Source organism: Podarcis muralis, chromosome 2, assembly GCF_964188315.1.
Source record: "Podarcis muralis chromosome 2, rPodMur119.hap1.1, whole genome shotgun sequence".
NCBI classification, from domain to species: Eukaryota; Metazoa; Chordata; class Lepidosauria; order Squamata; family Lacertidae; genus Podarcis; species Podarcis muralis.
Window position 1 is genome coordinate 62,216,041 of NC_135656.1, and position 14,202 is coordinate 62,230,242.

Sequence of the window (14,202 nt, forward strand, 5' to 3'; positions counted from 1 at the left end):
TCTTGGCAGAACATTCACATGCAGAAGGTTCCATTTTTGATCCCTGAAATCTCCAGGTTGGGCTGTATGCATAGGAAGCTGCCTAGTACGGAGTCAGACAATTGGTCTACCTAGCTGTCACACAGGCAGCGGCTTTCCTGTGTTTCAGGCAGGAGACCTTCCCAGCCCTCCCTGGAAATGCTGTAGTCCAGAACGGGCAGCTGAAAGATTGCATGGGCCATGGAGGCTTTGTTTCAGAAAGTGCAGACTTATGGGGATTTAATACTGCATAGCCTCTGTTAAGAGATTATTCAGACTCGTCCACCAACAGGCCCTGGGATCATGAGACTCCTTGAAGAGCTGTTCCAGTCAATAAAGAGTCGTTCTGGGGAAGAAAAACAAGGACTCTCTGCTTCTTGCTCTGCTCAGCCAGAACCTCCCACTCAATTCCATCAGGAAGGGTCCAAACTGCTCGCCTGCTTTCAGCTCTCCATCTTTCTAGAAGTCACAACATAAATGCAGTTGCATAAAAGGCATGCCTCTTTTATGAATAGCGAGCAACTGAATTATTCAATGAGCATGAAAAGGTTTGAATAGATGGATTGGAAAAGGCACACCAGACCTTCACTGTTATAATTAGAGGCAGAGCAGAATAGAACGACTCCTTAACACGCAACACCACCGAAGCATAAAGGAGACCACTTTAGAGCGATGCCTTTTGACTCTAGAACTGACCACCTGGATTAAAGCAGAGCCGCTTTAAAGTGGGGGGGGGAGAGAGAGAGATGCTAGGGGACCCATTCATCAATGACTACAGTAGATATTCAACCATAAATCCAAAACTAGGCTTAACTATAAGTGCAGGTGATGCTATACAAAATGCCTCTCTGAGCATTCAGAATCCAGCATCTGAACCAAGACTACGGTACTTTTTTTTCCCTCCCCTCAGCAACACTGTAAGGAAGATTAGCTAATTATGTGTTGAGTGAAGGAATTCAGCTGCAGGGAGGGAATAAGCCACCATGGTAAAGCTAGTTACAGACCTAGATGCAACAGGCTAGGACAGGCTTCCTCAACCTTGGCCCTCCAGATGTTTTTTGGCCTACAACTCCCATGATCCCTAGCTAGCAAGACCAGAGGTCAGAGATGATGGGAATTGTAGTCTCAAAACATCTGGAGGGCCGAGGTTGAGGAAGCCTGGGCTAGGACCTAGTCCTTCCTTCCACCCAAGACTGCTGCTTACCAACTTACAGCCTTGGGCAAGGAAGCTCTCCAGCATTCCTGTAGCAGGGAATTGTGAAAACACATAGGCTACTGGGGTAAGCTTTGCAGGACGCAAGGGATGTTGGGCCACAGTTAGGGCCCTATAAGCCAAAACACTGCCCCACACTGACCAGGATGCATGAACATTACACAAGCATAAGATAGCAAACTGATTGATAACATTAATCTATTTTGCTATTATCATTTTATGTTTACTTATTTATGTAGTTTGAAAGGGACAAATCCCTTCATAGAGTACCCCTCTTTTTGTTATGTTTCAGACAGGGTGGAGTCAAAGGAATTGCCTTCCTCACAATTTTCAATAAAGTGAAGATTCAACACAGAGGACGTCTCTCGTAAACTAGGCGTCAACCCAGCCCCAGAAGCCAGGGGTCCAGCCCTTTGCACATGGCTCTGTGCCACCACAGATATCACTCTGCTCCTCCTGGCAGCATCAATTCTCCTCTTTAATTCCAGCCTGCAGCATTTTGGTTCATTTTAGATCATCAGTAGATAATTACCCTGTTTGTGCTGCTTTCATTGGGAACTGTACTCCTGAGTTTCCAGGCAGCAGTGAACAGTGGGGGTGTGAGGGGAGGAGAGGAGAGAATGGCTTTCTGGGTATAAATAGCTACCAGATTGGTCTTGTTCAGTTATCTTGCTCTGTTAACACAATCCTGTCTGTTCCCACAGAGAAGCACTGCCACTCTATGCAGCTCACATCTGTGTCTCCAGGGAGAAGGGCAAAAAAGGAGCAGGGGGCAGAGTTGCCAGATGACCACAGGGAACCGTGGCACGGCCTGTTCTTGTGCCTTTAACAGCAGCTTTGAAAATCAGCAAGTGAAGCTTTTGCAATATGGAGATGAAATGTAGGTTGCAGCCCTTATTTCCATGGTGTGTGTGTGTGTGTGTATCTGTTAATTTCTGAAAATCAAGCTGCTGTTCAAAAGCAGCGTTACAGCAGCTCAGCTCGTTGAAAAGCTGGCAACCCTAATAGGGTATCAGATGGTCCAGTGAAAAGATTAGAGTTAATGATATACACCATACAACCCACCAAGAATCCTAAGAATTGTAGTTTACCCATTACAGAGCTACAATTCCCAGCACCCTTAACAACTATAATTCCCAGGTGTGTTTGTGGCTGTGCTTTAACTGTGTTCTAAATGTACATGCAGCCTGTGACATTTGCATAAAAATGGGAAATGCAGAAGTAGCTTTCTTCCAGCCCTGCAGAACAAGCAGCATCCCTCTTCTAACATAAAATATTAAAAGTATAGGGGACGACACAGGAGTCCTGTCACTCTCCTTTGCATCTGAGCACCCTAACAAAAGGGAAAGCTAATGCTGCGTGCAACAAAACAGACACAAAAATGAAAAACTGTGGTATTCAAAGCAGGCCCACTGAAATTAATGGGTCCATCTTTGCCACGTCCATTAACTTCTATGGGTCTACTATGAGTAAAAATGAAGAGGAATGACCTACAAAAGGGCAATTTGGTATCTAATGATATTGAACACTCACTCCAATTAATCTTGGTTTTCATTTGTAAAGGGGTGTGCAGGTGCGTGTGAAGGTTTTATGGCTGCAGAGAAAATGCACACAATAAGAGCTATGTAAAGCAACTGAATGAGTCTGCAGAGTGTCACTCTCAATTGTCTTCAGAGGCATAAACTGCCTGTTCCTCTTCAGTGTGGGATTAACTCAAATGCCAGAGATGTGAATTCAGATGTCAGCAATGTTAACTATTCCATCCCTTTGAGAAAATAGGAAAGCCATGGCTGCAGCACTCCACAATTTATTGCAAGCTCGATTACAAGCTGTGTGCAGCGATTCACACAGATGGAGTACATTTTGGAGTTGAAGAAAGGAAGGGAAAGTACCAACACTTTTTCTCCAGCCCCGTCATTGCCTACCTTAGGGTGGTTTTGTAGGGCTGGGGGGAGTTTTGATTCAGTTTGCATTTAAAGGGAAAGCAACTTAATTCACACCTTCCGAAACAATACGGGAGCTGAAACACAGCCATTCTCTGAAATTTGCACTTCTCCAAATGTTGCAGTGTCGTTCTCCAGTCAATGTTTACCCAACAATATGGACTATTTACAGAGATATTGTAAAATTAATGATTGCTAGAATGATGTTGGATTGAAATTAAGTGGTTTCTAGCTGTAATGGTATAAAAGAATATGAAAAAATGGTTTTTTATAAGTAAAAATTTAATGTTATAATAACTTAAGATTAAAGATCAGGGTAGAATAAAGAGGGAAAGAAACTGCTGAGCTAATAAATTGAATTGGAATACAAAAAAGGGAGGTATGAGGAGGTCCGGGAAACAAGTAAATGAAAAATAATGTGATGAAAAGATTGATTGTTTTTAACTATTTTTATTTAGTACTTTTTCTATTTCTATTTTGCAATGTAAAAACCCTAATAAAATTTTTATTAAAAAAAAAACAATATGCATGCTATTGAGGAAGGGAAACATGCATTAAAATTAATATATTGGTGAAAATAACGTTAAAAATGCCTCATATTAGGGGGAAACACTTGCATAAAAATGTTTTTTGTTAAGAGAAAGGATTCTAATGGGGATTTTTTATTATAAAAATCACAAATTGAAGAAATGTAGAGAACTGAATGTGAGATTGGAGAAATGAAAATCTGGGAGAACTGAAATTGACAGATCTTGGTCTATCCTTGGTTCCTATATCACAGATGTTGCAGCTGATGGTGTATACAGCACATTGGAGTGCAACTGGCATCATATCTTGGATGTATGGATATGATTCTTCTGTGTGCATTGCTTCCATGTCACCCATGTAAACCACACACAAAGACATTGGGTAGTTTGGGAGACAGAGGCAAGGTGATCAAAGACAAACAGCATCAGATGCTGAAACCAATGCATTTGGGGTGGGGTGGGGAAACCTATGGCCCTCTAGATATTGTTGGACTTACAATAGCTCCAGCCACCATGGCCAACAGGCAGGGATGATGGGAGTTGTAGTCCAGCAACATCCCCTACCCTTGCATTAGGGGTGACCCATTCCACCATTGTTTGGGGAACACCTTAGGGTTGCTTGTGATTTACACACACACACACACACACACACACACAAAAACACACAAATGTATTGTGTTATGCATGTAATGGTTTGAGTTCTAAAACTTTTGGCAAAAATACTTACCATCTGACCACAGGATAAAAGATCAGATATTGATATGTTGTTCTTTTAGAAGTTTGCATATTTTAATTGTGTGATAAGATCTATTTCGTGAATAGGGTTTCCACTTTTCTTCCTATCTCTACATCTCTGTTTTAACAGCCTTCCACTCAGAAATGTATACTGAGTTGCTGGGCAAATGAACAGCAGTATTGCTGGTAAAATAGGAGATGACCTTAAAAAACAAACCACCTGGTAGCACAATGTGTATTGAACAAACCAAAATAGCCTGGCAGAGATCTGAACTCGGTGCCAGATGGAGCCATGGCATTATTGTCAATGCTGTTTATTTTTAACTAATTTTATTGTATTGCTGAGATTTTTTAATGGTTGTTTTTAATTGCTGCTAGCTAGCCTGAGGCTTTTTATAAGCATGTGGTGACATATGCACTGAAGAAATAGACAAATTACATTTCTTTTCCATTAGAATGAGTTTTTCCACGCTGGCGTCTACATTCAATTTAAACAGCATTGGTCTTGTTAGTGGGTAACATTATGCTAATACTACTACTACTACTACTACTAATAATAATAATAATAATAATAATAATATCTTCAAAAAGAAAAGAAAATTGGGAGTAAAAGAGAAAAGAATCATTTCCTTTGTCGTTCCAGCACCTGATTCTTACCCCACATGCATCCCAAACTCCATTGTCTTCTTCTTATGTGGATTTTTATTTTTTAGCTCTAGAGAAGCCTCCCTTCAGTTGGGGCAAGGAAAAGAAAAGGAGGGGGAAAGAGGAAAGGCCTCTGTTGTCATAGTAACAGCTTGGTCCAGCTCAGTCTGTGGTTCTGCCTGATGTAAAAGAGACCTGACGCTGCTGTGCAGGCATTTGCCCAAGACAGATTGAACCTGACAGGCTCTTTATGATCTGAAACATTTATAAAGCAGGGGCCATGTGTGTGAGCATGTGTGTGTGTGTAGAGAGAGAGAGAGAAGGAAGGGTGAGATGGAAATCAGAGCAGTGGCAACAGACTACTGTTACAGACAGAAAGAGGGCAAGAGGACCAGCCAAGAATGTTCAGCACATTCCACCCAAACATATTCTGCACTCAAGCTTCTGGATGAAGGATGGATCCTGCAAACGACTGTGGTTCATAAACCAAGTACTGTGCTTTGAGGCTGTGTTAAGATTCTGTGGTTTTTATCAGCTTATTTGTAGATCTGGCAGTTTCAACTATTATTGTAAGCCACCCAGAGGACTTTTTTGTTCTTGGGTGGCCTAAAGTTGTAAGAAGTCAGTTTGTCAGTGATCTGAAAAGTAAAGATGGGAAGCCTTAATGCACACAGCACATGGGGTTGCCAACTTTTTAAAACTAGCCCTGGTTCTATGCACTTGATCTGTAGACATTAGCAAGTGCTAGTGATTCCTTGCCATGAAAGCTTCAAAAGCTTGTTGCTTATTAAATTGCTGTTAAAGGCACAAGAGGAGCCAGTCGCACAAATAAAAATGATCGAGTGGGAAATATGGGACAAGGTGATCCTGAAAATAAATTGGAGGGAATGGCTCGTTTTAGTTATATGCACTAATGCACAGATTATGGGAAACAAGCAAGGAGAATTTGAGCTCCTAATAAAGGACAGTATTACTGAAACACAGTGGGAGGTGAACCTGAAGCATTTCCTACTATAAAAAAAGTACGGTAAGTAACCCGAAAAGCTTCCCCTTTTATGTCAGACACCTGGAGGAGAAAGCATTTTTAAAAGTGGATGATTTTAGTAGCAACTGGAAGTGAATATGCATGCCTCCATTTGTGGACTACAACCAACAATCTTTTTTGTTCTCATTGGATGTTAGGATGCAGTCCAGGGTTGAAGAATCAGACTACTATGCAGTCCAAGGCATATGTCTTGGGAGACAGTCTCATTGGGAATTATTCACAAGCAGTTGCACATAGAATAAACTGCAGCTTTGTCTAAAATTCAGCAGCCATTGAAAAATATTTAAAGGTGAGACTTACAGCTTGTGCCTCACTTGCTTTCATCCCCAGACCCTAACTGACTGGGAGCAAGCCATGCTTTCAAGGACAGACCAACATCATCATCATCATTATGTGAAAGAGCCAGGTAAATCAGCATGATAAAGAGGTCCCATTCCTTCACCCCAAATCTTCATTTTGCTAATATCCATCTTATAAGTTAATTCTGGTCTATGTGTGGATTATCATCCTACAGCGCCAAAGCTTGCTGCTAAGTGTGTTTAGCTTTTATGCAGCGTACAAAAGCCCGGCAGGTTCTCTGCAGCTGATACTGCTGCTTTGACTAATAGCCATCTTATAATGGAAAGGTCTGTTAGCCAGGCCCAAATACTCCCATTAGGTAGGTAGCTAATGTCAAGTCATGAACAACTCCAGCTCTAGGAGCACAAGAACATGACAGAGCAAATCAGCATCATGGCTTTAGCTTTCTGAGGCTAATTCTCCCACCCTCTCCTCTAGCCTGCTTCTTTCATATGACACATATTCATCCAATTACTTCTCAGTGCTATGGATCAATGCATCGAGAATAACTACTACTACCCACCTTCATCACTATTCTGTTCTGTGAGTGAGATTGGTTGGTTAAAGGAGAAGCTAGCCCCTATGTGTTAGGAATCTGAACTTAATGCTTCTGAGAGTTGTCTGTTTATTTTTTAACATATATGCAATTTATTATAAAAACACAACCTGGAAAAAAATCATGCATAGAAGAAAATAAAACTCAACCAACACAGAAAAGTCATAGAAAACAAAACTGAAATCAATATTAGCCCCATTTAGGTATTATTCCAAACTGTACAGATTATTTAAAAAATATATCATTTCAGTAGCACCTTAGAGACCAACTAAGTTTGTTATTGGTATGAGCTTTCGTGTGCATGTGTGTGTGTATCAGAAGAAGTGTGCGTGCACACGAAAGCTCATACCAATAACAAACTTAGTTGGTCTCTAAGGTGCTACTGGAAGGATTTAGTTTGTTTGTTTGTTTCGACTACGGCAGACCAAAACGGCTACCTACCTGTGCAGATTATTATTACTTTGTACATTTTTACCCTCTTTTTTTGCCCAGCTATTTGATTTGATCCAATGCTAATTAAAGTCATTGGTTGGTTTTTCTTGCTTTTAGCAGCATCATAATCCAGCTCTTTGAGGTTTTCTGAGGGCAGAGGGTAGCTTAATAAATATGCAGTTTTTATTAATTAATGGCAAAGGAACTAGATTCTTTTAAAGATACAGGAAGGTATTCAGCTACAGTATTTCATGAGCATAAGGATTTCTGCTTGCACAACAGAATTTCTTCCCTTCTCCTCTCCCCATGCATTTGCCTCCCCAGATCTGCTCCAGAGGGTTAGAACATATTTAGGGGAAGCAGAGGGAAAGAACATTTCATTGCACAAGCAGGAATCCTTGCACTGGTGGAACAATCCCCTTAGCGCTACACTGAATACAACCCACACCTTCTGAGATTCTATATTTATTCAGAGCTTAAACCAGAATATCTTGTCATTAAGAAATACAATCCCCCCCCCCCACCTCCAGGTAGTGCTTTATTACTATTGGGTCTGCTATGTAGAACATGGCTGTATACATGGGATGCGCAGCTATTGAATACAGTATCTTTGGCATTGTTCGTAGCAAGCAACATTGATCCCACAAGTCCAACATATGTTTGTTTCTTTTCCCCTCCTAATTTTCAATATGACACATTTTTTTCTATGTCCCCTGTGTCTGTGGACTTCTTTGGTGTACTACTGCAGTGCTTTAGCAATCATCAAGTTATGGGAGGGGGAGAAGAGTTTAAAATCAGCATTCTTATTATTCTTTTTCTTCTACTTCTTTTAATGGTTTTGTTGATTCCCCCCCCCCCCTTGATGTCTTTGGCAACTCCCATCATTCGTAGTCCAACAACCTACGGGGACCCAAGGTTAAAGAACACGGCATAACATGAAGTAGTTGCTGCCAACATCATACTTAGGTCACCACAAGCATAACACTAAGTGGGGAAATCTGGATTGTATCCAATGCTGATCAGAGCAGACCCCTTGAAATCAATAGAAATGACAAACTTAGGTTCGTTAATTTCAGTGGTCTACTCTGATTAGAACTTAGTTGGCTACACCCCTCTGGATAGGAGCCAACTCCTAGGGGCTGTGGGGGCTTCAGCCCCGCAATAAAATATTTGAGGGGGCTGGAGCCCCCCAAAGATGATGGTCATTGCCATTCAAATGGTGTGCATGCACTGCATCACGTGATTGATTGTGTGGGGCAGGGCATACCTGGGCCACTGCAATATTTTATTCAAGTTGGTACCCCCACCCCTCTGAACTGATGTTTGAAAGAAAGTCCCATAAACAGGAAAACAGTTCATACAGGCAGGGCTAGCATCCTTGGGGATACAGGCAGGTATCCTTGATCACCTTCATAGGGCCCACTGCTGATGCTTACCACATCCCCAAGACCAAAAATCTTGGCCACTGCAAACCGTATCTAGTCGCTCTTTTACTTTACCGCAATACCCAGACCTGCCATTGATCTGGGGTTTTGTGGGACATCAAAAGGGGTTCTCGACCCAGCTGCACTGAGATGGTACTAGAAACAGGCATGTCTGTTTACAGAGGAAGGGCCCACCAAATGACACTTTGCTCAGGGACCCCTCAAACCTAGAGTGAGGCCTAGTCATCATCTTTCAGGACTGTACCACATCAGACTGAGAAGGGAGGTTCACATGATGGAATGCTGTTCCATACCAAAAAGTAAAATACAGGTGACCCTCAACTTTCATGGAACAAACGCTGGAGTTGACACATTCCCATCAGATGAATGGACTCATTATCCCAAAGAGAGGTGAGGATTCTTCCCTACCTATATTAGGATGCTTCAGGAGACGGCAGATCCGAGCCTCTCGTTCCAGCTTCTGATGATCTGTAGGGAAAGATGCCAACAAATCAGTGTGTCTGAAAGAGCAGCATGCATGCTATCCTCAGCTGATTGTAGGCTAGCCATTAGCTCTCCATATTATTCCTCTGGGATTTATAGCATGCAAATCCAAGCAGCAATAAGAACTTGGGATAATTTAACAAAAGTTATCTAAATATTCAGCTAAGGGGCACGTACCTATAGAATTGTTGAGGCAAACTTTTCCAGCCTCTGTCAGAATTGTCAACCTTTAATGTCCTTAAGAAATCTAAATCACCCACCCATCCACTTAGTGGCTATTCACCCAAAAGCCCTTCTATGACCAACTTGGAAATGATTATTTTGTATGAAAATAAAATTACTTCCTTGAACTCTAGGAAAAAATGATATAGGAATGATATCTTGGCAATATCCACAAGTACCTTGAAACTAAGCTAGAGCTGACAAGTGTTACATTCCACTGTTAAAAATTAATGCTAATTTATAATACGCTTCTGCTTGTGCCACTTCCCCAAGGGACAAGAAGTTCCAGGGACAGTGTCATAGTGCTTACTTCCTTTCAATGAGATTACACCTTTTGTAATATATGTTTATCTGCAACACACACAAAAAATGCAAGTAAGCAGTCAGGACAATGAGAATTGATAGTCATCAAAAAACAAATTATCCTCTGATTCTGCAGGTAGCTGTAACCCCTGGCACCTCACAGAATTGTACAGCTGGAGGGGGCCCACAGAGTCACCTAGTCCAACCCCCTAAAAAGCAGAAATCACAACCTCAAAGGTAAAGGGTAAACAACCTCAAAGGCACGTCTTTAAAACACAAGTCAAACCAGTACTGGCTACTTTCAACTCATTCAGGATCAAGCCACACAAAACTGTGGAGTTATTTTGCATTATAGCAGGCAGGGCTCGCATCAATAGCAACAAGATTTTTAACAAAGGAGGGTGAGTGAGTGGAAATACCCACTGCACAACTTCATTTGCAGATAGTGGGAGTGGGGAAACCTTTTCTTTTGGCATTTACATTTAAAAATAAGGGTCTCTTGGCCAAGACTGATTTTACAAATGTGAGTTCTTCCCTAGCAAGCTCACTGACTGCTGGTTGAATATAGCGTCCTGCAAACAAACAGCCTAAATGTCTAGCTCAGTTTTGTTCTGATGTAGCAGCCATGTGCCTCTCTATATCCCCACCTCCCATTTTCCTTGCTCACCTTCCTAGTACAAAGCACCACTTGTCCCCTTTCTCTCAGCCTCTTTCTTGAGATAAACACACACAATTAGGTTTGTGTTGAAGTAAGATATGAGGAATCCAGCAGTGTGAACTTTCTGCTGCCTGTTCCCCATTGTGTTGCAAATGTGCCTCGGAGCTTGGGGACAACAGTCTCACACTCCGCCAGAGGTGCCAAACATCAAAAGCTTAACAAGCTCCAGCAGACCATGAATGGCTATGTATGTGCGAGCACAGCACAGATCTCTCACTGCTGTTTTCTTTTAGCCTGCCTATCCCAACAGGCATATGGCAATAAGAAAAGCAAGCTTAATTCTTCCTTGGTGTTCTTTTGCCTCGTGGCAGCTTCTGAATTGTCAGATTCCCTCCCCACAGAGGGGCATCTAGCGTACCTGTTGTATACATTCCCCTGTACTCTGAACACACACACAGGCCTCTGGCCTCTGACAATTCATATATTTTTGTAGGACGGGCCTCTTCTGTTTTTGTTTAACCTACACTGTGCTGCTTTTGTTTGGAATTACTTCCTTTGTTTTAAATAATACATACCCTCCAACATTTCTCTGATGAAAATAAGGGTGTCCCATTCCATCATCACCCTCATTTTATTATTTACACCCCACCCATCTGACTGGGTTGCCCCAGCTACTCTGGCCTTCTTTCAACGTATATAAAAACATACTAGAAATTAAACATTTAAAAACTTCCCTATACAGAGCTGCCTTCAGATGTCTTGTAATCAGCATTCAAAACTCCCATTGTTCTAGGCGCATTTTGCTACAGGGAATTTCATAAATGCAAGCAGTTTCTGAGCTCTGGGCGCAGTACTGCACCTAAAATTTCAGATTAAAATTGCCACTGTTACTAGGAAGTAAATCCCAACCAAGTTCAATGGGCCTTCCTCCCAAGTAAAACATGCATGGATTGGGGACCTGTAAACTTTCTTTTCTTTTCAACCCAACATATTTTGTTTAGGTGTTAGTTGCCTTGTTAAATGTACTTTTAATGTATGATGTGCTTTGAATTTGAAATATATAAGCCAGTTAGTTATGATGGCTTAAGCAGCGCATGTTAAAGTGTTATCTACCTCAGACTGTCACAGTGATGCTTAAAATCAAAACAAACTTTGGAGTGGGATCACTGAACAACGCTTAAGTCTTAAGTTTGCGAACTGGACACTCAAGGTGCATGTCTCTGCCATCAGTTGTATAGGCCTTTAATATGTGTTAATTGTGGTGCCCAAAAGATATATTTATATGAAGGTAAGGGGGTGGATAGAGGGACGCGGGTGGCGCTGTGGGTTAAAGCCTCAGCAACTAGGACTTGCCGATCGAAAGGTCGGCAGTTCGAATCCCTGCAGCGGGGTGCGCTCCCGTTGCTCGGTCCCAGCGCCTGCCAACCTAGCAGTTCGAAAGCACCCCTGGGTGCAAGTAGATAAATAGGGACCGCTTACTAGCGGGAAGGTAAACGGCGTTCCGTGTGCTGCGCTGGCTCGCCAGATGCAGCTTGTCACGCTGGCCACGTGACCCGGAAGTGTCTGCGGACAGCGCTGGCCCCCCGGCCTATAGAGTGAGATGGGCGCACAACCCCAGAGTCTGGCAAGACTGGCCCGTACGGGCAGGGGTACCTTTACCTTTACCTTTAAGGGGGTGGAGGGAGAATCCAGGGCTTGTCCACAGAGTGGAAGGAAAGGAGGACCTTTTTCTGCCTCCCCAATTCCAGCCACACTCTGAAGACTGGATAAGAGATCCTCTTAAGAATATTAGAGGGGTGGGCAGGGAAAAGACTAGACCACGTGAAAAACGAGCATAAGATTTGAGCTGCAGTTCATTCATTTTCAGCTTTGTATTCTTGTTATTAAAAAAGTGCACCTAGACATTCCATTGTCGCGCCCATATCCTAGGTTTAAGGTGCCATTTAGCTCCTAGCTTTCATATCTCAGTTTCTAACGCTGCTTCTAATGGCTGTGTAGTTACTTATCTCCTTGGCTTGGGGGTCACATAACTCAATAAATCCCAACATTTCTGAAATGAAACTAGGGACATTCCTAAGAAAAAGCAGGACATTCTGGGATCAAACCAGAAACTGGGACATCTTCTGTAAATCCAGGACTGTCCCTGGAAAATAGGGACACTTGGTAGGGTCTAATCATATGGTATTGTTGGAACCTGCCCTGGGGCCTTATGGTTGAAGGGCGGGTAAGAAATCTTATACAGTGGTACCTCTAGTTATGAACTTAATTCATTCCGGAGGTCTGTTCTTAACCTGAAACTGTTCTTAACTAGAGGAGTGCTTTCGCTAATGGGGGCTCTTGCTGCCGCTGCGCCGCTGGCACACGATTTCCGTTCTCATCCTGGGGCAAAGTTCTCAACTTGAGGTAACTCTTCCAGGTTAGCAGAGTTTGTAACCTGAAGCGTTTGGAACCTGAGGCGTTTGTAACTCGAGGTACCACTGTAAATAAATCCACAAAACCGCCACACTCTTGAGTATGCAGGAATCACTGTGCTTGCACAAACACATCTGAAAGAACATGAAGTCGTAGAACTTCACCGTTTTGCCTATGCTCACCCTCGCGACACACCTCAGGAGCAAAAACATATTGGCCTCACATCAGTAGTAAAAAGGATTGTGAGCAATCACCTTTCTGGCGGGAACTTGATGTTCCACAGAATTTGCTCCTTGAGCTTTGTGGCAGTCCCAGATTTGTCTGTCATAGGGCCCTCCCTACAAGGCACCTGTGCTTTTACCTTCCTCAGGAACAGTTTCCATTTATGACTATAGAAAGTTGCTTTATACTGCAGAAAACCTAATTGTTGGTTCTCCTGGTTCTGTAGTAAACAGCAGGTTTTCCCAGAGAAAGCGGCAGGACAACAACAACAGCCTCTTGGACCTATGACTTGAAATCACTTGAAATCAAGGGGCAAATGGGAGTGTGGATGGGCCCTAAGTTTCAATAGGGGATGAGGTCTAAGGGATTGAGCCAAAGGCTTGTTCTGAATCAAGAGAGAAGAGAGGTATCACAGTTGTTCTGGAGGACATTCCCTGCATAAGGAGGAAAGAGAAGAACTGAACAAGTTTGGATGATAGGCATCCTTTAATTGTAGGTGCTGAAGCTTGAACCTTGAACTTTTATGGATGCAGATCATAAGCCCTACCACAAAGCTGTGGCTTTTACCGACAAGGCTCACCCTCTGCATTGTGAAGGCGTTGTGAAAATGAAAAACAGCAGGGTATAAAATGTGGTTCTTCACACAGAATTGACTTCGATCCTCTCCCTGGCACTGGCAATGATACTCCTAATTTGATTAAAGATTATATATCAGCCATGGGATCTCAGCACCAGCGTGAACCTTGCAATCTCAACAAAAAAAGTGTTAAAAGAGTTGCGCACAGATTCTCAGATATCTTCAACACTCTTGAGCCTTGTTAGCTGAACTAGCAATGGTTGTTTTCTAGAACATTGAAATATAGAATCGTGTATTTGTTACTCTCCATTTTACAGTGTAGTGCTTTGTGCCCATCGCTCTACATTTTATTGGCTTCTTAGTACATAGAATGAATATCCTGGGAGCAGAGTGCTCCCCTTGCTAGCATTTATGAAAGTGTTTTATT

At 42.4% G+C, this 14,202-nt stretch overlaps 1 protein-coding gene across 3 annotated transcripts in view; it reads right to left on the reverse strand.

Moving 5' to 3' along the window:
• Window positions 1–14,202, reverse strand: part of CAMK2A (calcium/calmodulin dependent protein kinase II alpha) — a 108,502-nt gene that overhangs the window by 48,805 nt on the left and 45,495 nt on the right. For all 3 annotated transcript variants that reach the window (XR_003705248.2, XR_003705250.2, XM_077924613.1), the window contains exon 3: window positions 9,307–9,366. Coding sequence is in view for 1 of the 3 variants with exons in the window: in XM_077924613.1 (XP_077780739.1) it covers window positions 9,307–9,366 (60 nt within the window). In the remaining 2 variants the exon portion in view is untranslated. The remainder of the gene's footprint in view (window positions 1–9,306; window positions 9,367–14,202) is intronic.